Source organism: Talaromyces proteolyticus (genome assembly GCF_021365285.1).
Source record: "Talaromyces proteolyticus strain PMI_201 chromosome Unknown BGW36scaffold_3, whole genome shotgun sequence".
Classification (NCBI taxonomy): Eukaryota; Fungi; Ascomycota; class Eurotiomycetes; order Eurotiales; family Trichocomaceae; genus Talaromyces; species Talaromyces proteolyticus.
Window position 1 is genome coordinate 1,882,569 of NW_025764279.1, and position 24,572 is coordinate 1,907,140.

Below are 24,572 nucleotides of genomic sequence, written 5' to 3' on the forward strand. Positions count from 1 at the left end.
GCCAAATGAGATCATTTGCACACCCATTTCTTGTCTGCTTCTTTCTGTCCAACACGAACAGCAACTAAATTGAGAGTTTCCTTCAAAACATCTTTTGATATCTTGGGAAAGCTACATATAAGATAGTAATTAGTGAATAGTTGCGTTAAAGCACAGCAGATAAACTCATACCGTTTCTTCAATACCTCAATCAACCCGGCCTTTGTCAGGTCACTCCCTTCGACGGCCTCCTTAAATGCGTCAAGCTGCTCAGGAGGGAATGGCTTCTTAACCTTCGATGGGATAGCCGATTCGGTACTTATACTAGGTCGGGCCACCGTTGCAAGTGGCGTTTGGCTCTGAGTGGATTGGGCTGTAGAAAAGGCGTGAAGAGTACCCCGAGCAGACGTCATTGTATGTCCTTTAGCGACAGTCTGCTCCACCGCTTTTGGTTTTGGCCAATAAGCCGTGGAAAAGGGATAGATAGGGAATCGCATCGTATCTGTAGTTGAACATTAGTGGACTATATTTCGCAACAAGTAGGTGTGCAGTTGGTAGCATACCTGATATCGCTTCAATGCGATACGCTTCCATGGCAGGGTCAATGTCACCGTCACCGTCCCATTTAATCCCCGTGCAGACAGGCTCAAGATCGCCGATAATAAGACGTCTTCTGCCCTCTATTTGCTCTTCTTCATCGTCCAAGAAACCATCCATGTCGTCTTCTCCGTCTTCACTCATCTCTTCTTCCCCTTCGGAATCTAAATCTTCGCCTTCTTCTGGCTCTTCCCACTCCGCTTCCGAGTCATAATCGTAATTAATATCCGGCAATGTACGTGCATATGGACGGCGGCAGAGTTTGGTGGCTTGGTCATTAGAGAGAGGTTTTGTAAAGGTGCCGTAATATGCTGGACGAACGTCCTCACCAAACTTGAGGCTTTTCATCGTCGTCTTCCGCAGAAGGTGCCGGATGGACTCTCTGGAGGCATCGACGTTGCCCTCGTCCTGGAGTTTTTGAATTATTGTCTTAATAGGCACAACGTGTCTACCCTTGCGGCGCCGGTATGGGATCATGTCGAATAAATCTGCTGAGCGATATACTGGTCGTGCGTCCGTCTGCTTCAAGAACCCATCCAGCTTCTCACGAATATGTTCCGATGCATTTTCATCGCGCTGAAATCGATGTGGAGGAGCAAGTTGTGTGTTCTCATGGATAAAGAACTCTGGAAATTCACTGTGATAGTCTGACCGGACAGTTTCAGTGCCTATCCCAGGAGTTGGAGAATTCGCAACATCTCGAGTCGAATTTTTATGGGGCGACGACTCCGATGGGTCAGGAGATTTGGCCTTGTCAGCAGGTGGCTTCGTAAAGAAAGAGCTCAATCTCATTTGAGACTTGTAAAGATTAGCAAGTCGTCATCACCGATCTCAATCGGTATGCAGAAACTCACTCGTGCTTTTTTCTCTTTTTCTTCCTCCTTCTTTCGTTTCTCTTCTTCCTTAGCCTGCTTTTCTTCTTCTCTGGCTCTCTTCTTTTCCTCGCGCTCTGCCTCGCGCTTTTTCTTTTCTTCCTCCTTTTCGGCCTCTTTTTTCTTCCTTTCCTCTTCTCGAACTCGCTTCTCCTCGTCCTTTTTGGCCTTCTCCTCAAGCCGAAGGCGGTCCTTCTCCTCTTTTTCTAGCCTCTTCGCTTCTTTGGCGTTTGGAGATAGTTTCTGCTTTTTGTTCGCGCTCGCTAGTGGAACAGCATTTGATGGTGGTTGGGGGGTAGAGGGAGCTGGTGACTGCGTATCTTTCTGAGGAATCTGGCCAGGAGTCGGTGTAGATTTTTGACGGCCAGTATTTTGAGTAATTGTATTAGTAGAGGTAGCAGCGGTGGTGTTGGTATCCACCGCTGCGGACACAGGGATATTCATAGTGGTCGTCACCGAAGGTTTATCAATCAACATTGGCCCAGGCCCCAGCGGATTCCTATTCTCCTGCTCGTCTAAATTACCATGTTTTTGATACTTGTGTATATCCGGCTTGGAGATATTCGGCTCGTCAACTTCGCTGAATGCTCGTTTCCGGGAATGTGTAGCAGAAGGTGGGAATGTCTGCCCCACGGGCGAAGGGGCAGGTTCGATTGACACGTCCATCCTATGACGATATATTCGTGCGTCGTCAAGCTGGATTAGTGTGTGAGAGTTGCTGCTCTGCGAATGAGCATATATATTTGTATATTCATCAATTGGGGCGGCTGGGTGATGGACAAACGTCAAGGCCAGCTAAGACGGCTTTCAATAAGATGTAAAATTTCACTGAGCAGGTATTTGAGAATTATAAATTGACGATCAAATAATAGTCATACAAAGCACCATCAGCTGGAGCAACTAGTGAAACTGTATAACTTTGTGTTGGCGTGTTGCCCTGTGGTTTGTGTGTGAGAATGGTTGTTTGGGGTTCTCCGGCTCGGAGATTCTCCCCTGGCAAACGCGTTGACTCGCGCCTTTCATCCCACGCGTCCAGGCGTAAATTAGATCACGTGATTCGATACATTAATGATTAGTGGCTGAGGAAGCATTGAGATAGTGACGCCTAGATACAACTGATCAAATGCAATAGAGTGTTCGTCAGAATAATAGTGTTGAAATATTAGATTTATTATTTTCAATGCCTATTTGCAGGATCCAACCTAAGGCTTGTGTTGTATACATGAGGCTATTGAGTGGAAAACAAGTGAGAAAAGAATCATACACAATATAAAGACAAATCCCACCTGCGACAGCCAAAGCTGGCGTCGAGAAATATGTGGCGAGATAGTAAAAATGCACACATGAATTAAAAGATTCGTGACAAGAAATCGAATGTATCCAACACCTGCGAACGAAGACAAAATAAGTGCCAGATGGCCAATGCAACCCAAACCACCCGCTATAACGAGGACTATTTCTAGCACAAGAAAATCGATAAAAACAGGAACAAATAGAAAGAAAAATTCACAAGGGTATCCGCCTGACTTTTGTGTGCGAACAACAGAATATGTGCAGAGTGCATAGGGAAAGCCAGTGAGTGTTTCCTGTGTTGGCTGGGCGAAATTTTAGAGGTCGTATCACCGTGCCCTAGAATGGATGAGAATGGAATGAGAATGAAATTCGTTGCGGTGCGCGGATTGACACTCTGAGGGTGTTAAATTCGGGCGTAGTAGACCCCAATTGTAGTCCAGCTACGACATAAATGATCTGCACATGATCGCAATGGCCTTCAGGGAAACGGCATTATTCTCAATTCCAGACAACATGCTCAGTCATCCTGGTCGGGATTGGCGACAAACAATCTCACTCCGGTCAGGCTTGTAGTTCGGTCGTCCACACTACCACGTCGTCGAAGATCGTCGGCCTTGTTGACTTTTTGCATGGCGGTGTCAGCTGCGGGAGGAGCAGCCATTTCGCCAATGTCACCAAAGTCGTTCTCAGGGTGCGTTTCTTGATATGCTGCTTCGTGGTCCTTTTGCAATGATGAATGTCCACTGCTATCATAGCCTTGGTTCTCACCCACAGGAGCAGTTTCAGCAACTTCGGGAATGTTAGCCTGCTCATTGGGCGGCGTTTTGCCTGGAGGTCGCTGGTAGCCACTAGGATAGCGGTGCATGCTCCCCAGAGAGCTCCTCGCGCTTCCAGATGCGCGGCGGTGGGAGTGGTCGTCTTCATCATCGTCACCCACCTCGTTCGCACTCAGCCGAACAGGGACGGTCGCGCCAACCAGGGTTGAGGGCGAATACGCCGGGCCTGCTTTTCCACTTTGATGTCTGATCTTGCCACTCGCAAGCGTACCTGTGCGTCCTGAGGCGCCGTTAAGTTCCAAGTATGCCCTTTGTTTGGCAGCTCGCTTCTGTGATTGCAGACGGGGATCCTCAGGCTGTGCCCGGTCGCACCAGACGGTACCCTTTTGACGTCTCATGAGAGCAACATAACTGAGAGGGACGGCGGCAGACCGCGACGAGGCGCTGCGCTGGATGTCGGACGAAACGCTGGACATCGTCTGGGTTAGATAATTGTTGCCGGTAGAATTGGTCGAGGAAGTGGCATTTGAAAGGGTGCGAGTCGGCCCCGCGGAAGGCGTCGCAGGCGCTTGCGTGTGCTGTTGGGACGGGCGGTGAAGAAATTGGCCGTGATGGTGTTTTTGAGGGTGAAAATTATTGTAGTGGTGGTGGTGGTTCGAGCCAGCGTAGGGGAGGACGTTGGAGGAGCTAGTTCTGTTGCGCTGGTGAGCGTAGCCAGCTTTGTCGAAATTAGGGGCGTCTGGTCCTTGTTGCTGCGGACTAGAAGCCTCTGCGGGCTGAAACTGCAAGCCGGCGTGGCCGGCCACGGGCTTCCGTGGTGGTGCGGCCTTGTACATGCGATAGTCCGGCGTCTTGTTCTGCGCCTGCACCCTTGCAGCCATTCTTGACAGTTCAATGGCAGGAAGAGAGGAGTGCTGCTGGGAGATCGAAGATTCAGCGCCAGGCACCGCTAACCGAAGCAGTGGTGAATTCGCTGATCGTTGTGGGTTGATAGGCTGATTGCGCGCGGCAGCACCGGAAAGCTGGTGGAGACAGACAAAAGGCCTGCGATCGTCCTAGAAGTTCAAAGAGATCACGTCGCTCTTTGGAGGCTTTGTTGTTGCCTCGAAGGGAACAGAATCTTCTAGGAGAGATAGTACTGCCAGACTCTCCTGGACCTGGTCAGCTGCGAGATTAAAAAGAATCTCGAGTAGGCAGAGTGGGGGGTTCGTTCACGGCGCTAACGATAAGGGCTGCTGCTGACTGGCAAGCACCTTATGAAGGGCTATCGTTTGGAGGTCCTAGAGAGTGTGTACTATGAATATAGAATAGGGGAGGAGGAAGAAGAGCAAGAAGAAGTTTGAGATAAAAGAAGGAAAGAGCATGAAGTCGCGGTTTGCTGTCGCATCGGTCCAATGGTGAATGCTACAGGAGCCGGTGCCCAGTTTTGCGCTGACACATTACAATACGGTACCGTATCAACCCCTCCTGGCGGGGAGCCAAGTTTTGATCGTTAACAGTGCTTTGACTATAAATTATGAATTAAAACAGGTATCAATTAACTATTTTAATTATTTAATTCCAGTCTTGTTCCAGTTATACAACCAGATTAAACGACTGGGAAATTGCTGGTCATCATGAAAAGATATCATTGAGGCTGTTGGGTACCGCTGCTGACGGGCGTCCATCACTGGCGATGTGGTGACTACAAGCGCTTAATTCAGCCCGGTCAGATGAGGCTTCGTATTCGCGAATATTCGCCATTATTTAGCATACACTGTACAGCAATTAACAGCCGCATCTGTCGTAGTCGAAGTCAAAGTAAATAACCCCACCGGTTGCAGTTAGCCAGAAAAACCATAGGACTCCGATTTGTAAAGCCCATAGTATTACATTAAATACGGTAATACCAATTCCAGCCAAACCACGAGCCACAGACAATGACACGCTGTGACGTCGAGTCTCTCCACCGGCGCCGGTTCAGGCGTGCAACCGGCCTATCAGTGCCCGTACAAGTCACAATGTATGAATCAGATTAATGCTGAGCTGAAACACGTTTGAGGGGGGGGTCTTCTTTTATTTTTGTTGTGTCTGCGCAATGAGTGGTACATAGGTAAACTATGTTGCTGCTGATCTGTCTGCGCCACAATACCGTTGCATTCGATCACTGAAACGGTACTCATCCAAGTCACGTGGATCGCCCATATAACCCCTAGTAATAGATACCGGACAAGAGAAAAAGATAATTCGACTTGAATATATTACCTTTAAGAGAAACTACGCGTAGTTTAAAGGATTTCTTATGATTTTATGCAGATACCTCTCAGGGCTATCAATTGATATCAATCGCTCTATATATAATGTTCATTTTACGATATACATATACATATATATATATATATATGCCGCTTGAAATGGATATTGTTTTCTAATAGCGAAAAAATAGTAAAAGCGAAGCAGATCTGTCGAAACCTATCTATGGATAGTAAGGTTCTAAGCACCTGTTCCAATATCTAACTGTGCGGTCTGATAAAAGTTATTCTAGTTATAACTAAATAGAGTAGAACATCTTCCAGCGCTCCGCTTAAGGGTTTGCCAATATACACGTTCGACCTAAGTTTACAAAAAGGAAAAATTTTTCTCTGCTATTACTTGGATTGATGTTTAGCAAATGTCAGATTTAGAGAAAATAATTCTTAAGATCTTGTGTCTCAACTCAACTAGGAAGGATTAATGCTCCGCTATGTAGACCGTATGCAACGCTATCTCACTCAGAGCTAAGAATACATGTAGTGTGAGTACGCACGTATGTAGAATGCGGAGGGAAATATTATCAAGTAATCAATCAATGATAGATCGTTTGATATATATATGCCGAATTTAGGAGTGATTCTGTAATACAACATCCCATCGCATCAAGCCGTACATTTGTTGGCCTTGTTTTTATTTTCATGTCTCTTGTAAAAGGTACATTACTTTAAAATATTTTCTGGTTTATGAGCAGACCTTCCCCTCCTCAGAAGCTACCTCCGCACCTCGCCATGGCTCTAACTTGTCATACGTTAATTGATAATTGAGATCCAAAACACCACAATATTTTTGCTGGAGCTAAATTAATTCTTATAATCATATTACGTTAGATAGTATACTTTCTCATAATTGCAGATAATTTTATCATCGTATTAAGCCATGTTATGAGCTTATAAACAATTTATATATCCCTCATTCCACTCGTTTTAGAACATTACTCATTGATTCCTTCTGCTGGTTAATTTTTTCGGTACTACACCACGTACGGTAATATTTGAAGGTGACAAAAGTTTGAGTATAGCACTACAAAAAATGGACGAGGCATAGGAGTCCTCCATATATTAATGCTAATAATATTTCAGCTTTTTACATTATCCAAGTCTACATTTATTCTGATATAAATTGGTGCAAATGCAGATTAAAGGAAGAGAATGTGGATACTATATTCAAACTTTTGTCATATAAGTGGACTGGCGGAAAATGGCACTTGTCGTATTTTCTAACCCCGAATCAAGGCACGATCAAACCCAACAAATTGTAACAGCCAATGGTCAGACTCCTTAAGGAGAATGATAGAACTTATATTGATCGATTACATGACAAACGAAGGAGCCTCAGCTAATTTTTTCCCACGGGCCGCTCGCTGTTCTTCTCTATCCTTCGGCGTGCAAATGGACGTAAATAGAACCCCGTCCGCCGCTATGTCATATATCGGGGTCAAAATTGATGACAACTCCGACAGCTGTGCGGCCGGGGGAAGAATTTCTATGAGTATGCCTTTTTAACAGATTAAAAATAAAAGGTATATTCCAATCATACCGCGGTCCTACAGACTTCGGGTATTTCTTACAATATCAATGCTACTAATGCAAGAATAAACCATGGATTCCTTCAATCAATCCAGTTCTCTCCCTTCGGAGATGTTCCTGAAGGGTTATATTGCCCTTGGTGGTACATCGGCTGTCATCGGGACATCTGCCCTTGCGATATTTGTTACGGCCTTGCTGTTCACCAATAAGTCGGTGCTAGGGACTATTATGAACGTAAGAAAGCATCCCATACATGTAGACACGGATATTGGCAAACTAAACATATTAGTTCTGACCTGTAAAGCTAACCTTTTATCCAAAAAAATCTAGTTCTTCTTGAATTTGAGGTACCAATATCCCAGAGTTGACGGAAAGGGCTACATGAAGGGGCCAGGCTACATTTTTCCCAATGGCCAAATGACCGAAAAATTTCTTAATGCCGCTCAGAAAAGTAAGGAATGGGAAGAGGAAAATGGATCAGTCTATCGTGTTTGGGCAGGGACAGTCCCAGAAGTGTAAGAATATTCTTGACAATTTCTATTGAATGAAGTATCTTAATGAATTCGACTCAGAGTTATCACACAATCTGCAGACGTGGAAAGGCTCTACCAGCAATCTAACGACCATAACAAAGCTCACCAAGCAAACGCGGGCTGGTTGTTGACCCAACTCCTAGGCTCAGGTCTTGGACTTATCAATGGAACTCGGTGGACGAATCTCCGCAAAAAGCTCGACCCGATGTTCTCACATCGAACATCTATGCAGCTTCTTCATGAAACTTTCAATTCTACCGCTGAAGACCATGTCATCAACCTGAACCAGTATGCTGTGACACAACCACAAGAAAAGAATGATGAAAAGGGTTTTATCATCAATGCCACGCAGGCTGTGCAGAGATATCCTTTCTTTGAAGTCGCGCAGATGTTCTATGGCAAGATGACCAAGGATGAGAAAGAGAAATTGTGGGAACTTGGCAAACTTTATTCACAAGTCTTTGGATCCATCGTGTTTGGAGGTATTCATCGTACCAAATGGACAAAGTACATCAACACCAAAGCTTACCAGAGCGCGAAAGAGTATCAGAAGCAGTTCCGACATTTCAACATGGACATGTACAACTCAAGGAAAGTGGATGCTCCGACAACGCCCATTGTGACTCTGATCGATGCTGCTAAGAGAGGAGAATTGACGGAGAAGGAGGTATGATCAAAGCTGAATAATTTTGATATTTTAAAACCTTACACTTTATTGCACTGGCCCTGATGGCCTGCTGACTGGATATGCAGGTGACTGATACTATTGCCGAGTCTTCATTCGCAAACCTGGACATTGTTACCCAGGTCATTTCGTCCTGTATTATTCTTTTGGCGGACGCCCCAGCCGTCCAAGCTGATCTACTTGCGGAGATTCGGAAGAATAAGGATGACCATGAAAATTACATCGCGAGGAAAGATACCTTGATTCATTATTGTCTGTTGGAGGCTCTTCGTCTTCGTCCTGTCCTTGGTAAGCTTTCTTGCTTGCTTCTTGCTTGCTTCTTGTTTTTTGTTTTTGAAAAAGGCAAAAATTCACGTTATGGCTAACAATGATATGTAGCATTCACCTTCCCAGAAAACCCCCCAAGAGAAAAAAGGCTGGGTGACTTTATCGTTCCCAAAGATACCACAGTCATTGTGGACGCATTTGCAATCAACATCCGTAACCCCTTTTGGGGACCGGACAATCGTTCATATCGACCGAGACGTTTCGAGTCGATCAAGCCAAACCAGGTGCGTACTTCGACGAGACGCACCCTTTCCTCCTTCCTTTTAAAAATTTTCTTCTTGTCTTACACATTCATTCAATCATCCATTCTTTCGTTCATTCTCGCCTACTCTCTCTTTTCAGTCCTCCACATTCTGATTCAACTTCTCACAAATAAAGCTCCGTTATAACCTCTCAACCTTCGGTTACGGTCCCAGAAAATGCCTGGGTCAGTATATTGCCGATAAAATCATTAAATCTCTTGTATTTCACTTGTTCTACAAGTACGAGGTTTCTTTGAATCTAGGCCAGGATGACAAAGGTGATTTCAAGGTTGATAAGACTAGTTGGGTGGGCTTGTATGACCTTGAATTGAAACTGGTGGCGAGGTAAATTAAGTGGAAGATATTTGTTCACTTTACTCAGAACGAAAGATGAAGGATAGGAACAAACCACTTCAGACTCGGAGCAAACTTTTATTATCAAGGCATTCGTTATCTTAAAGTGACTGTGATGATCGTAAGGATGACCGTTCGATCAAGTGAGTTGAAAAAAATGTCAAGGAAGAATGTATAAACAGAATTTTTCTTTTCTACGATCAAAGATTACCTCAAATATTTCAAGAAATACTACATCAGTCCCAACTCATTCGTGTTGCTAGGTACCCAATTTTCCAGTTCCTAGGTTTAGGGATATTGCCAGAATACGGGGCAAAAGTGTGGTAAAAACTAGATCAGGAACAACTTCACATCTACAGTGTGTGATAACCCTTCATCAATTATTCACTTGTAGATGTACCACTGCCACTGTGATTTGCCCTCCTTCGAGGCATGATCACAACAACGGCTTTGGTTTAAAATTAGGATTATTAATAGACTTAGGTATTTCTGCCTTCGCCTGGCATCGAAGAAAAATAATAATACCTTCCATGTCTGCAAAAATTTAGCTCTGTCAGCTGGTTATTTTTCAAACCAAGTTCGGGGCCCTCGGAGGGTATCGAAATTGTTAACCGAACACCGCGGCGACAAAAAAACATCAGGCAATCAAGCCGAAGTCGATTAGACTGGACAAGCACGATTCGGAGAAGCTAAACCCGCCTAAATATCTAGATTTTAGTCTTTTTTATTAAAAAAAAGACTCGAACCAGTGTTACACTAATTTCAACCCACGTCAAAAAGACAAAAGCCATGGCGCTTGACATTAAGCAAGATCTGGTCGCTCGTCTCTCTATATCCTCAGCTGTAATCATCGCTGGCGATGAGGGCTGGGAATCGGCCATTGGACGGTGGACGAGGTACCGAACTGAGGTTCCTGCTGCAGTCGTCCAGCCGATTACGGAGGAAGATGTGATCTTGACGGTTAGAGCTCTCTTTCCACGTGTCCCATTTCTATCTTCAGATGGTAATGATTGTGGCCACAGATTTCATATTTGGTGTACAAAGACCTGCCTTTTAAGGTCCGAGGAGGAGGCCATAGTAATGGGTTCTCAACTATAGCAAGTCCTGGAGTAGTACTTGACCTTTCGCGGATGCGAAAAGTCACTGTCGATGTCGAACGGCAAGTTGTTGTTGCTCAAGGAGGAGCCACTATGGGCGATGGCATAAACGCAGCGGCATCAGTTGGCTTCGCCGTGGCGACCGGAACCTGTAACGAAGTTGGGTTGGTAGGTCCACACTCGCCATATTCACATCGGAATGGGCCTCATAGACTGAACAGGTCGGTGCTACGCTTGGGGGAGGCATTGGGAGATTCCTTGGTCTCTTGGGATATAGCACGGACACAGTTATCTCCATGCGTATTGCGGTGGTGGACGAGACCGGAAAGGCTAGTATAGTTGAGGCATCCGCAAAGACAGAAAAGGATCTCTTTTGGGGTCTTCGTGGCTATGGCCACTTGTTTGCAGTAGTCGTTGAGGCCACGTTTAAAGCCATTCCATGGGAACACCTCACTTGGCATACTACGCTTGTCTTCGATCCCAGTCAGATCGGATTAATTTCAGAGGAACTGGACAAGGTGCATTGTCACGGCGGTATGCAGGGTCGACTGGTATTTTGCGCCCCACCTCCAGATGGGAAGGTAAGTGGCTATCGTTGTGCTTATAACTTCCTTGTGATTTTGACCTCTTTTAGCCTCTAGTTCTCCTTCAGCTGTGGTACATTGGGCCGCCTGAGGAGGCTGCTGGAAAATTCTCTACTTTACTGGATCTTCCCTCGAAAGCAGATCATCCTCTAAACTTTATCGGACATCTGATTCCGTACAAGAGTTTGAATGACTCGAGTAAGCGCATTTGCGCTTATGCTGGTCGCAAAAACCTTTCAGCATTTGGCATGAAGGCGTTGTCAGCGGAATCCGGCACCGTCGCCCTCAAGGTGTTCACTGACTTTATCGCTAAGCATCCTGAAGCGGCGCAGACGCACATACTGATTGAATTTTACAGCATGGATGTTGCTAGTGAGTTAGATAAGGACGGTACAGAAACGTCCTTGTCCAGTGAATTTAGGAGAGACGTGAAGTATTGGGTCATGCCTCTGGCTTGGTATAGTGACCCTGCACTGGATGATGATTGTGCAACCCTGAATAAAGATATTCGAGAAGCCTTCTTGACTACATCTGCTGGAAACCAAATACCCAGCGTCAGCTATGTGAACATGCCTTTTGAAGATGCCACGGCCAGTCAAATCGTTGGCAGCAAAGAACGACTGGAGAAACTCCAGGCGTTGAAGGCGAAATGGGATCCGCTCGGGGTGATTAAGGGAGTTATACCCCTTTCTTGATAAAATTGTTGAAAGAGTACAATGTCAATAGCACTTCAATTGATATACATACTAGTTGACCTAAACTATATCTGCGTTGTAGTCACTTCTTGCGCCTTATAAACTAAAATGGGGTAGAAAATCCCTCAAAATTAGTATTTTAAATTAAGAAAATGAAAATCCTCATGTTTAAACAGCGAGGTTTACATGGCCAAATGCCAAGGCAGGTCGTTGACTCGTATTACTCGTATTCGTAAAGGTGTGAAGAATGAAAATTAGCCTCTTTTGAGCGGTCAGGAAGTCTGGAAGCTTTGAAACCCAGGATATCCTGGTTATTAGAATAGAAAAATTAATTATGATGGTATACTAAAAAAATGAGACTTGGCGAATTCCACTTCAAATCTGGGGGCGAAAAAGCGGGTTTCCTTAGAGGAGGTAAAAACAATACGAAACAAAAATACCGATTTTACACAGATTGGCGTATTCCAACTGCTAGAATCGGCCTAGTGGTAGAACTAGTCAGGTGATGGTTTACCCGCCGGCGTTGACGTACGTTTTGCCCTGACGGCTCGACGTTGACCCTCACCATCGCATTAGATAGGGTCCCTTTAGTGTATGGGTACGATAGGAGCACGCTTCTCTCATAAACGCGCCTATTCATCATGGACACTTCTACTTCGCCGCAAACACTGTTCAGCGATGCACAGCTAAATCCACCGGTTGGAAATCAGAAATCTAGTAATAACAGACAGCGCATAGTTACCTCATGTTTAACCTGTCGCCGTCGCAAGGTCAAGTGCGACCATAAACAGCCTGTTTGCTCAACCTGTGAGAGAGGTAAACACCCATGTTCCTATATTAAATCACAACCATCCCCGCCATCGAGGCCTCCTGCAACAATCAATCGCACATCCCGACCCAGGCCTCGCGATGGGCAGGATGAAATTCGAAATCGCCTGGAAAGGCTCGAAAAGCTTTTGGAGCAAGCAATCGCAGGTGGCAATGGCATGTCTCAACCATCTCCGTCTGGAGTACTGGACAGCCGAATGGAGACGTCTGGTAATGGCGACCATAGAGTGGCTTCGGTTGTCACACCGACTCCAAACAATAGAAGCGAGACTCTGTCGATTGATGGTTACGATGGAGCTTTACTACTAGAGGCTGAAAACGGCCAATCGCGCTGGGTCTCTTCGCTTCACTATGCTCTCTTGGCCGATGAGGTCCGCTAAACTCTGACTGATATGGGCATCCCGAGACTAACAACTCTCAGATCAATGACGTGAAAATGCTACTAGGCAACCAAGCAGCGCCTGATGCTACAGATTATCCAGTATTAGAGCAAGCAAATACCTCATTCTTATTTTCTACTCCGTCTGTGGACAGCCTTGCACCTTGGTTACCCACGACTGCAGAAGACTGTACGACTCTATTGGACATATTCTTCCTTAATGTGGATCCAATGACACGGCTCATCCATAAACCCTCTCTCAAACGCCGATTTATGCAGTATCTCTACTATACGTACGGTACGATTTCTCAAATTTCTAGCGAGGAAATAGATCTATCTGTCCAAGCTCCTAGTTTCCGTTCGTTTGAACCGTTAGCGTTGGCAATCTTCCACTCTGCGGTGAACAGTATGTCACCTGAAGATGTTGCAGAGCGCTTTTCTGCAGATAAGAAGACTTCACTTGCTCAATTTCAACGAGGAGTTGAATTTGGATTGGCAAGAGAGGAATTCCTGACCACGGCCAGCATTGAAGTTCTTCAGGCGTTTGTTTTACTTTTGGTAAGCCATTCTAAATAGTTCCTGCTAAGGCAGATTAAGCTCTTACATTTGTATTTCCAGACCTGCCAATCGCGAGAAGATGACATGTCGAAAACTTGGACGCTCCTTGGCCTTGTCCTCAGAATTGCTCTCTCGCAAGGCCTCCATAGGGAGCCCTCTCTATTTCCTTCAGACAATATGGACGTTGTGCAAGTAGAGCTTCGTCGCAGATTATGGCATCAGATATGTCACTTGGATTTCAGATCTGCCGAAGGCAAAGGCCAGGAACCAACAATATCAGACGACGACTACACCACTTTACTCCCACGCAACGTCAATGACGAGGACCTAATTGAAGGGCAATTCCCAACTGGCGAAGGATACTCAAATCCTGGATTTACTGACATGACAGGGCAGCTGGTTCGTCTGCATGGCATTCATTGTTTTAGGAGAATTGTACGAAGCACTTACCGCCTAGAGCGCCGGATCAAATCCTCGACCACCTTGGGGAATGGTGTTGTTAATTCGATAGCAGAATTTCAAGCATTGTTCACAGAAGTTCATACGATGGTGAATGAAATGGTCACACATATCCAGACGGAATATTTGCAGTATTGTGACCCTCAGGTGCCTGAACAACGACTTTCGCTTGGACTGGCCGCGATCATAGAATGGAGATGCTGGTCTATATTTTGGCTTCGGATACCACAACAGTATCGTGAGGCCATTGTTTCGCCTGAGATTCGTACAATGTAAGTGGTTATTTTGGTTTGCCTCTATTCGTTCATACTCGGTGCTCACGCGCTGTTGCAATTTCTAGGGTCTTGGCGAAGTCGGTCAGTTTGATGGAAAGTATGAATCAGATGCCAGATGACAAAGATGCAAAGCGATTCCAATGGCATATTGGCGGTCATGCATGTTTCCAAGCCATCTTGCACATCGTATCTGAACTCAAAACCCCCGAGTTTCAGAGTCCTAACCATATTGTGCTTCGAACTCGCGCCTTAAATACGCTTGAAAGGACGAAAAAGACGAGAGAACACGAATCTCGAGGGACTTGGCATGTGATAAATCGTATTATTGTCAACTTTTTGTCCAAGAATTCACCCAGTACATTCCCTCTAACACCATTCCCCGACATTATGGGAATATTGCCTGATGCAAGCCCGGGAACAATGGGAACAACTCAGCCACCCCAGACAATGCCTGTATCGCTTTCTACTCAAGAGATATCGGAAGATACTAATTTAGCCCCTCCATCACTGGACCTGGCAAACTTCGGAAGTCTGGATATGCAGGACCCTTCTACGGCATTTGACTGGGTAAGAAACTCATAGGAGCTAGTTAGGAAGTTGTAATACTGATTAAATTCTAGGGATTCTGGAATCTTGACGTATCCACCTAATATCCTACAAAAAGGCTTCTGAGAAAAACAAAAATGGGAAGGATTGAGATGCGGGCCAAAAGTTGTCGTCGAAATTCATGAATAGATTTTTCTACAGTCGAGATGGTGGATTATCTTATCTACGTCGATTTTATTTCTTAACGAGATTAAACGTATCCAACATTCCATTGCTTCTAAATGAACAAATAGCATAGTCTCAACTTACATGAGCAATGCGAAATCTCAACTCCAAAATGAAAAATTCCCTGAATAAATAATGCATAACATCGATCTCACAATAAAAACAAATGAAAGGGCCGAAATATTGTGGCAATCTCGAGAAGGATGGTCGTTTTTCTAGTCATGGCTTAATTGACTTTTCGTTACGACACTACACAGTGTAGATTTTAGGATTATAGTACATCGTCATATAAACACCTTTTTGCTTCTTGTATGAAAACGATAGGTAGGTATGTGTTCCCGTCTCACGAGACAATGGATGATGCGGGCTATAGGATAAAGTCAGAATGAACAAATTCCCAATGACAATGATATGGAATGACTTACAACAAGTCCTGAAGATCAGTACTATACTCATGCTCCAAGCGTTTCCAGCCCATCTTTCCGAAGAAGATCTGCAGCCGATTCGCAATCTGAAGGTCACTGGCACAGTAGTGTCGTACCGGCAAATATAACTTTGGTTCCGGAAACCATTTTCCTGGACGAAGCTCAAAGTTGAAGATAGTGCCTGCTGTGCGATGTGAATTTTGAGGAAGTTCATCGTCATCGTTGGCTGGTTGGAAGATTGTTCTCCATAAGTTGTCGAGCACTTTCAGTCCCTCGGTGGTGACATCGTCCCTCAGTCGACCGCCAAGATTATATGTCTCTTTTACTTTTTTTAGAGATGTGTGAGGTATGCGGACATAGATCTTGATCCTGGACTTATCTGCACCCACACAATCCACGCTAATCATCTCCGCTCTAGCACCCTCACAAGTAGTCATCCATGCCTCTAGCACAGAGATTGCAGTGATCATTTGAGCACCCCACGAGCTTTTCTCTGCAAGCCTGAGGATGGATTCGCTAACGAGGCTCATTGTATCTTGTCCAGTAGCGAGGGACTTCAAGATAGGAAAGAAATATGCCTTGCTCGTGACGCGGCCTTTATCAAAATCAAACGCCAAAAAGCTCTGTGAGCTGTGCTCTCCATCTGGCAGTTTCGCGAGTATCTCGCAAGACGACTCCGCTGGAATGAAGAAATCCTTCCGGAAGTGCTCAAACATTTCCAAATCAGCATCTGCCTCGCTAGCTACCAAAGAGTTCATGAATTCGGTAACCAAAGATTGATTGAAAGGGTCAGTGTGAGTTCCAGCTGAGAAGCCAATGGGTTCAACTCCAAGTCGGATGGTAGATTCGTTGCCACTTATGTTCCAGCTCGGTTCAACGGGAGTGAAGTCATCTGTGAGGAATGCCCTCCATGGTGCGTTTGAAGGAGATGGGTGAGTATCATTATGATGTGGCGGGCGAGGTCCAAGTAGTGGAAGAATATGGCTATGGTATAACAAGAGATGCTTGTAATGGTTGTACAGAGGGTAATTCGCTTTTGAGAGCAGCCCACTGATGATAGGTCCAGTCTTTCGCCACCAGTAATCTGTCGAAGACACTGGGCCAGGGAGAGGTAGAGCAACGGATAAAAGGTCAAAGGGCGTCAAAGATGCCAGAGGTAATTCTTCCACATTGACATTGACATCTCTTTCTCCGTTGATTGCATTGAGCTTGCTCTCTATTGAGTGATTGTTGTTGGGGATTAGAACAACTTCAGTACTTGTAGGCATTTTGACTTGATTGATCGATGGTAGGTGGTGCTTTGATTCCCCCGTTGATACTGATCGATTGCTTCTAAGTAACTTATTCTACCACGAGCTACTGGAGTACTGATATATCTACATCCTGAAGAATAAAATGTGCTATTATTTAAGATCAGTTGGAAGATGGAGTTGAGACATCTCTTGGCGACCCGGAAATGGCAGAGTCGCCGCCGTGCGGTGAGTACTTTTCGGCGTCCGATTGGAATCCTAAGTCGGCACTCTAATTGTATTTCCGATGACCACATCCTTGGTTCCTCAGAGCGTTAATCTGATTTTTTCAGACGTCATGGAAGCTTCGGATTACGCTATAATGAATGACGAACACCCAATTGTATGGTCTCTCGGCGACGGACGTCTGGGGAATATCCTACACGTGGATGCCACACGAGTGCTCGGTGGTGCAATTTGAGACTTCGGAGAAAATGTACGAATTAGTTTCCAAATGATTACACTCCAATATTAGCTAAACAAACATCCTAACATAGAACAGAACTGTGTGTTGTAGAAACAGTGACCATCTCTGTGCTCCACTTTTGTTTATCTGAAATTCTCCTAGCTTAGAATCTGGATACGGTCACAAAATCTGAGTAATAATAACATAATCATAACTTACCCTATCATTTACATGCGGTTGCACGTTTTGCTAGTTCTAAAGCAGTCCCAATAACAAAAATATCCCGAAGACTGACATCCACCCCCTGTTTCTTACATAGCCACTGTAACCTGACTGCGTCTGTACTTTGAGCACCGAGCTCCCAGAATGACAGCTGATCTTTCACCCCGCCTTCATTAAGCCCTAGACATTCGCTAATTGCCTCTTGGATGAGTTTAGCTGTATGTTCAACTGGACGTAAAGTTCTCTCTTTACCCTCAGAGGCTGTATGGGTGCCGTTAGCCAAGAGAATTGTTCCTTCAGAAGAGAGTCTTGATGTAGTATGAAAAGAATCATATACAAGTTTGATGATCTCATCAGGTGGCCTATCGAGTACCATCAGTTGCAGAGTAAACATCAGAGCAAACTCCAATCTCGTCGCAATTTCTTCCGAGACACAACCCAAGTCATATTCCATATCTAAGCGAACACCATGGTGAGCATTCTCAGTGAACTCGAACGTTATTGGAAACTTGGCACCGCCTTTGCGGCAATGGATGGACTGGACTTCAGCCCCCTTTAGTTCTAGAACAGACCCCCTCTCCACCTGTGTATGGTACGTGACCATGATTTTGAAAAGTGGATTGGATAAACTAGGGTTCAGCTCCAACAGCTTGCGAAGCGACTTGAACGGAATGAAATGTGCCAAAGACTGCTGACTGCTCTCTTTCACTGTAGATAAAAATTGTGACAAACTGTCCTCCTGAGCCCTGCGAAGACGGATTATCAGTCTGTCTAAAAAGAGACCAGGCATCGTTTCAGTGCCTTGCTCGATTCGGTGAGTAAACGGTGCCGCGAGAAGCATATCGTCCCTTCTATCTATGCATTGCAAACACAAGAAAACACCAGCTAGAACAATTTGATGCATGGTGGTTGATGTTCTTGTGGCCAATTGAGACAGTCCCAAGCGTAATGATTGCGGCAATATCGACGATCTAGAAAGTCCCATATAGGTAGGAATTGCCTTAGGCTGTCCGAGAGATAACGGCTCTGGCAGATTGGAAAGGTAAGACTTCCAGAAATTTGCAAGTCCTGCGTCAAGCTCCGTGGTTTCTGCCCACGCTGCCCAATCGAGGTATGTTAACTTTTCGCTGTTCGCTACCTGGACTTGGGAATGCATGCCGTTTTTGGGGCTTTGTAGCATATCATAACTCGTGGACACTTTTTTGAGGTAGTTCGCCATGGTTATTGCATCTCCAACGACATGGGACATTACAACCACAACTGTAGCCTGCGTTGATGACTCTATAATGATGGAAACATCAACAGGCGGATCCTCAGTAAGGTCAAAGCACTTGTTTAACTTTCCCTGGATAAAAGCATCGATATTCCCAGTTTGAACAACGTGAGGTACTTGTAGTCTTCTCATCTGGGATCGATGCAGCTCGCCATTTACAACAAGGTACTTGGAACGAAACACCTCTGTTTCTGCCGTAACGTATTGGAAAGAATCCGCCATAGCCTGTATATTAATGTTACCACGGACTTTTCCGACAAAAGTCATGTTCCCAGCCGGTGAGCCACTAGAGATTAAATGATTGAGCAGCATTTCCTTCTCAAGGTAAGAAAGTGGAAGCGATACAGTACGTTCGATTGGCTCAAAGTCCAGGAACGGTTTGCGTTTTGGCTTTCTAGAGGCAATATTTGCATAATCTTTTCCCTCGATAACCCTCTCTATTGCCTGACACAAATCCTGCAGAATATGGTGCCGAGTGACTAGTCTGAGTGGCGAGTTTATTTCCCATTTCTTAGCAATAAATTGTGAAACCTGGATCTGTAATAAAGAGTGACCCCCAATTTCGAAGAAACGATCAGTCAGACTGATAGGGTATAAGTTAATATCTCGACCAAGCACATCTGCCCATATTCCCGCAACCACACGCTCAGTTTCGGTCCTAGGTAGTTGCACTTGACCCTGACTTTTCTTGTCCACTTCCTCTTCCCGTTGAACTAGAAGTTGCCTCAAGGCTTTGCTGTCAACCTTATGGTTTGTGGAAGTCGGAAGTTTCGCCAGTGGAATTACTCGACTGGGCACAGCGTACTCAGGAAGCTGACCTTCCAAATCCCTCTTCAGACTTTCACCATCCAACATCTCAGGAGTAACAAAAGCAAATAAGCTTCCATTAAACACCACGAGAGCAACATTTCTAGCCGCGGAAGCCACCCTTGAGATCGTGCTGTGAATCTCTCCCAGGTCAATTCTGAATCCTCGCAATTTCACCAAATTGTCTTCTCTACCAATGTACTCGATTTCTCCATTTTCTAGTCTTCGACCAATGTCTCCAGTCTTGAACATAGGTATATTTGGATAAAACGGGTTACCAAGGAAACGAAGCGCTGTCTCTGCTTCATTTCTTAAATATCCCGGCGTAACTTGAGTTCCAGACATGAAGATTTCACCGCTAACCCCACGCGGAACAGGTCGCATTTTCTTGTCAAGGATATAGCAGGCCATCCCAGGTACAGCGTTGCCAATGGAAACCTTCTTTCCAGGGTTCAGACGAGCTGTCGTACAGATCAGAGTACACTCCGCCGGACCGTACCCATTAATTAGAATTCTTCCGCCGACCGCCCATTTATCATTGAGAGATTGTGAAGTAGCTTCTCCTGCAACGGTGATGACTTTTAAGTTGGCGTAGTCGGATGGATCTAATGTTGCTAGTAGTGATGGAGTTGCCATTGTAGCGTCGACTCTCTTGAGATGCGCAATGGGGTCTTCGAAGTCTTTAAGTACGAGTGTTGCCCCGAAACAGAGCGTTGAGAACACTTCCTTGATACAGCAATCAAAGCCAAGAGACAGAAGTTGTGCGTTACGTTGACCTGGGCGAGAATACAGTCTTCCTTTTCCATCGGATATTACGCTCAGAATTCCTTTATGTTGTAATTGAACGGCTTTAGATAAGTATTTCAGTCAGCTTGAGACACCAATGACTGATTTGCAGATTGAGAAAGTGTGATGATTTTATGAAACTATAACGTACCTTTTGGTAAGCCTGTGCTTCCTGAGGTGTAAATCAAACAAGCTACATCATCGCTACTGCGGTAACTGATTCGTCGGGCATCTGCCGAAAGGGCTGTAACTGTTTCCAACAGAACAGTTTTAATGTCCAAGAACGGAATAGCCTCGCTCCCAGAAATCCTGTCTTGCTTGGAACTTGTATATATAATCAATGACGCTTGAGAGTTGCTGATCATGTAACTCTTTCTCTTGTCAGGAAGCTTTTGATCAATGGGACAGTAAATAGCACCAACGCGAATCGTTGCAACAATGGCTAGAAGCCATTCAATACTACCATCGCTTATAATACATACGACTTTGCCAGGTCCACTGTGCTCTATCATACGAGAAGCGATTCTGTTTGTATCTTGATCCAATTCCGTGTATGTGAGGGATTTATCCAATCCTTCAACAGCACAATTTTCGGGATAGTTTCGGATTATGTTATCAATAGCCTCAGCTAGGCACTTTGGAGATCTACCTAAAGACCCCAACTGAGATTGAAAGAGGTCGGACTGAGGCTCAGGTGATGGTCGAGGCTGCGCAATTAAAGTCTCGGTTTCATCAACACCAAGCATCCGCCCGATAACACTCTCTAGTCCCTCCTCCGGAGCCGTTGCAACAAGAGCGGAGAGAACATTATCAAAATGCTTATACATATTGTGTATAATGAAGTTCTCGAAAAAAGAATGTCTGTATAGAAACTTCACATTGAACACCCCACCCATACTATCCAAGAGAATTGTAAGTGGAATCTCTGTCGTCTCTTCGTATTTTTGATCTCTCGGCGCAGAGACCGCGTTGCTTCCCCAAGGGTTATCTGGAAAGTCATACTGCAAGACGAAAAGGGTCTGGAAGAGATCCACGAATTTACTTTCACAGGCGTCCTGAATCAGGGAGCTACTGGACCACTGGAATTCGATAATCTCGCATAGAGCTTTGAACACAGATTGAAGGAAACCTTGTACGGTTCGGGGTCCGGATGTTGAATCGCTGGAGCTTTCTTCAGTACAACAATTTAAAGGAAGTGGCAGTGTGTTGATGACTGGGCCAACGATGTTCTCGATTCCTGGTATAGGCAGGCTTCGTCCTGATAGAACAGCACCGATATTAACACGTTCTGAGCCACTGTATCTGGATATTACTATTCCCCAGGCTGCGTAAAGCAGAGTCGCTGGTGTCACAGAAAAGGTATTGGCAGCGGATTCAATAGCCGAGACGGTGACCGTAAGTCTCTGAGATTGAGTCGATGTTCTATAATTGTTGATATCAGAGGATTCTGGGAGTCTGAGACGTGCGGGCGGCAGGTTTCTGTTCAAATAGCCTTTCCAGAACGAAATAGCCTTTTCTCTTTGTTCAAACTCGAGACGGCTCATTGAAAGTGCGACATCTGCGAATTGAGGTGCTGGCGGAAGTGCTTGCTGATTCTCGTTCAGACAAGTAGAAAAGTCACTCATAAGGTTAGCCATTGACCAGCCATCGATTAGACTGTGGTGAACTGTCCAGATAAACCTTGTGCGGTTATTAGGAACTATAACAAGCAAGACCCGTGAGAGAGACCCGGAATCTTCTTCATTGAAATTGGTGAAATCGTTCATGTCTAATATCTCTTCGCGCTCACAAATAGAATCCCAACGTGAGTCGGTGGTCACAATTTCTTCCCAATCAGGTTGAGCATACGGAGAGATTATTTGAACTGGACGAGGAGAGCTCAAGAGAAATGTGGTTCTGAGGATACCATGGCGCTCATTAAGACGGATCCAGGCAGCCTTAAGGATTGACGGAAAGTTTCCTTTTCCAGCATGGTCAAACGTGAAGGAAGTCTTTATGAAAGACAGTCCTGAGGTGACGATACTAGCTCGTGCCATCTTCGTTTGCATATCCGTCATAGGTAAGACATTGTCAATGGTCAAGCCTTTTGCAGTTGCTACATCCTGTCTCAGTTGTGCAAGTTCATTCTCATATTTTGAAGTAGAAGAAGAAACATCTGGTAATCTGTTGATGGAAGGCGAAGTCTTAGCAGACGAGGCGATCTTTTGGACGGAGTCGAGCAGCAAGACATCGGCAACACTGATCTCGAATTCCATTCTTCTCAAGGTTGTCACTAGCAGTACAGCAGCTAGAGAATGACCTCCAAGATTTTTGAAGGATGAGAGTTCAGAAATTTGCGATATAGGAAGCTTTAAAACGTGGGCAAAGCCTCTTCGCACAGCTTCAACAGAGGAAAGATCAGTTACACCAACCTGCTCATTCTCACCATCGGTGGCCAACCCCCCCTGGCCGAGAATCTGCACCAGAGCCCGTCTATCCACCTTCCCATTACTTGTCATTGGAAAACTATCAAGCGAGTAGACGGTATCTGGAACCAGGAAAGTAGAAACAGTATCCCCCAGGTATTCCCGCAACCCTTCCTTCGCTGATATCGGGGCAACAAAGGCTGAAAGCCTGCCTTGGAACATTAATGCCGAAGCACGATCAACTTTCGGGGATGATGAAAGAGCTAATTCAACATCTTCAAGATTTATCAAAAAACCGCGATTCTTCACCATATGATCTCTTCGACCACAAAATTGGAGCCCGTAAGGGGTGTTTTTACCATAGTCTCCAGTCTTGTAGTAGCGAATACCATCGCGCATGATAAATAACTTTTCGGTCTTTTCGGCGTCTTGAAAATATCCGTGTGCAAGCCCGAGCCCGGAAATTAAAATTTCTCCTTCTGAAGAAGACTCATTTCCTTGGTTGTCAAGGAGAATGACATTACTATAGGAGATTGGATAGCCGATTGTGGCCGGCACACCAGGTTTTAACTCTGCCATTGTAGCAGTACAAGTCGTTTCGGTAGGTCCATAAGAGTTATACAGCCGGCGGTTTTCTGAAGTCCAAGCCTCTATCAATGCTGGTGGGGGACTTTCACCCCCTAAGAAGATTTTTTCTATACGCTCAAACCCAGCGGTAGGATCAAGCGTGGCCAGGATACTGGGAGTGAGTGGTAGAACGGAGCATTCTTTCGCTATCGTTTCAAGGGTAGGAGGGTCAGCCAGAACTATGGTTCCTCCGTTGCAAACAGCGTTGAACATGATTCCAGCACAAACTAAAATATTTTATTAGTGAACTGTATCATTTGTGCCATAGTAGAAGACATTTAGATTTAAGGGGTAAAACGATTCTTACCGTCAAATCCAACTGAGCAGATGAGGAGGACTCTCGTACCCCGAGTCGTATTAAGGTTAAAGGGCAGTTCCCCTCCTTCTTTAACGTAGCGCGAGATTGACCTCTGGCCGATCATCACACCTTTTGGTTTTCCTGTCGTTCCGGAAGTAAATATCATATAAGCAAGGTCGTCGCCACGGCCATTGTCTTCTGAACCAACCAGTCTAGGTTTATGAAACCCGTTGACGATCGTAACCTCACCAGTTTTAGCATCTCTATCGACACTGTCATCAAGAGTGACCACGGTATAATCGAGTCCGTGAGTAGGGTCTTGACTCTGAGCTCCCTTCATTAGCACCTCCGATCCTGTTTTCGATGTTGATACGACAACTTTCGGGCTGACAGTCCCGAGAACACTGTCTATTCGATCTCTCCCCCACGAATGGACATCCATTGGTACATAAGCAGCGCGTAATTTAAGAATTGCCAGAGTAGCTGCAACCATAGAAATGGATCGTGAGGAGAGAAGAGGAACAATAGAGCCGGGGCCTACTCCAGCAAGGTGCAGTCGTTCGCTCCATAGTTCTGACAGAGAGTCGAGTTGAGCATAAGTGATTTTGGGGCGTGTTATGGGGTTTGTGTCTTTTGTGCCATCCTCCACTGCAATTGTAGAAGGGTAAGAGTGGCGTTCTCTATGGAAGTGATCAAGGAGGGTCTCAGTGTTAGAGTAGTCTTGAGCGGACATCCTGCTCAGAGAGTCTCACTCTTGACAGTATGGGCATGAGCATGCAAAACGACACAATACATGAAGAGATGATAACAAAAAGTTAGAATAGCAAAGGGTTCGAACTAATACTCAATTTCTCTTCATGACAGAAAAATAGTTTTTTTTATTCTGTTTACTTTGGCATGCTGTAACTTCGC

At 45.2% G+C, this 24,572-nt stretch overlaps 7 protein-coding genes across 7 annotated transcripts; 3 read left to right on the top strand and 4 right to left on the bottom strand.

Annotated features, from left to right (window-relative positions):
- Positions 1–11: 11 nt before the first annotated feature.
- On the bottom strand, positions 12–2,114 carry BGW36DRAFT_394897 (chromatin assembly factor 1 subunit A-domain-containing protein; the record flags this gene model as incomplete). Its single annotated transcript, XM_046217967.1, has 4 exons — positions 12–111; positions 172–481; positions 543–1,374; positions 1,431–2,114. The coding sequence occupies 4 exons, from the start codon at positions 2,112–2,114 to the stop codon at positions 12–14; spliced, it is 1,926 nt and encodes a 641-aa protein (XP_046075563.1).
- A 1,144-nt stretch (positions 2,115–3,258) lies between these two features.
- Positions 3,259–4,398, bottom strand: BGW36DRAFT_394898 (uncharacterized protein; the record flags this gene model as incomplete). Its single annotated transcript, XM_046217968.1, has 1 exon — positions 3,259–4,398. The coding sequence occupies one exon, from the start codon at positions 4,396–4,398 to the stop codon at positions 3,259–3,261; it is 1,140 nt and encodes a 379-aa protein (XP_046075564.1).
- A 3,009-nt stretch (positions 4,399–7,407) lies between these two features.
- On the top strand, positions 7,408–9,547 carry BGW36DRAFT_445783 (cytochrome P450 monooxygenase GliC2; the record flags this gene model as incomplete). Its single annotated transcript, XM_046221689.1, has 6 exons — positions 7,408–7,569; positions 7,666–7,850; positions 7,908–8,535; positions 8,622–8,841; positions 8,932–9,104; positions 9,259–9,547. 6 exons carry the CDS (start codon positions 7,408–7,410, stop codon positions 9,469–9,471), a joined length of 1,581 nt encoding a protein of 526 aa, XP_046075565.1. The 3' UTR covers positions 9,472–9,547.
- A 601-nt stretch (positions 9,548–10,148) lies between these two features.
- On the top strand, positions 10,149–11,912 carry BGW36DRAFT_372383 (FAD binding domain-containing protein). Its single transcript, XM_046215468.1, has 4 exons — positions 10,149–10,436; positions 10,499–10,741; positions 10,795–11,154; positions 11,208–11,912. The coding sequence occupies exons 1-4, from the start codon at positions 10,266–10,268 to the stop codon at positions 11,850–11,852; spliced, it is 1,419 nt and encodes a 472-aa protein (XP_046075566.1). The 5' UTR covers positions 10,149–10,265; the 3' UTR covers positions 11,853–11,912.
- Positions 11,913–12,404: 492 nt separating this feature from the next.
- BGW36DRAFT_372384 (putative C6 transcription factor) lies at positions 12,405–15,389 on the top strand. Its single transcript, XM_046215469.1, has 5 exons — positions 12,405–13,051; positions 13,102–13,617; positions 13,678–14,348; positions 14,417–14,918; positions 14,972–15,389. Exons 1-5 carry the CDS (start codon positions 12,494–12,496, stop codon positions 14,999–15,001), a joined length of 2,277 nt encoding a protein of 758 aa, XP_046075567.1. The 5' UTR covers positions 12,405–12,493; the 3' UTR covers positions 15,002–15,389.
- On the bottom strand, positions 15,372–17,136 carry BGW36DRAFT_394901 (dimethylallyl tryptophan synthase GliD2; the record flags this gene model as incomplete). Its single annotated transcript, XM_046217969.1, has 4 exons — positions 15,372–15,489; positions 15,548–16,761; positions 16,806–16,893; positions 17,132–17,136. 4 exons carry the CDS (start codon positions 17,134–17,136, stop codon positions 15,372–15,374), a joined length of 1,425 nt encoding a protein of 474 aa, XP_046075568.1.
- Positions 17,137–17,465: 329 nt separating this feature from the next.
- BGW36DRAFT_289429 (gramicidin S synthetase 1) lies at positions 17,466–24,393 on the bottom strand (the record flags this gene model as incomplete). Its single annotated transcript, XM_046210664.1, has 3 exons — positions 17,466–20,392; positions 20,482–23,589; positions 23,670–24,393. 3 exons carry the CDS (start codon positions 24,391–24,393, stop codon positions 17,466–17,468), a joined length of 6,759 nt encoding a protein of 2,252 aa, XP_046075569.1.
- Between the last annotated feature and the right edge of the window lie 179 nt (positions 24,394–24,572).

What these genes read in the sequence shown, in the direction of transcription:
- BGW36DRAFT_372384 (XM_046215469.1), top strand. Translation starts at nt 12,494, where the DNA reads ATGGACACTTCTACTTCGCCGCAAACACTGTTCAGCGATGCACAGCTA. An exon ending in TCGCCTGAGATTCGTACAAT is followed by an intron (nt 14,349 to 14,416) that starts GTAAGTGGTTAT and finishes TGCAATTTCTAG; the next exon opens with GGTCTTGGCGAAGTCGGTCA. An exon ending in CTTCTACGGCATTTGACTGG is followed by an intron (nt 14,919 to 14,971) that starts GTAAGAAACTCA and finishes ATTAAATTCTAG; the next exon opens with GGATTCTGGAATCTTGACGT.
- BGW36DRAFT_372383 (XM_046215468.1), top strand. Translation starts at nt 10,266, where the DNA reads ATGGCGCTTGACATTAAGCAAGATCTGGTCGCTCGTCTCTCTATATCC. An exon ending in CCTGTAACGAAGTTGGGTTG is followed by an intron (nt 10,742 to 10,794) that starts GTAGGTCCACAC and finishes TAGACTGAACAG; the next exon opens with GTCGGTGCTACGCTTGGGGG. An exon ending in CCCCACCTCCAGATGGGAAG is followed by an intron (nt 11,155 to 11,207) that starts GTAAGTGGCTAT and finishes GACCTCTTTTAG; the next exon opens with CCTCTAGTTCTCCTTCAGCT.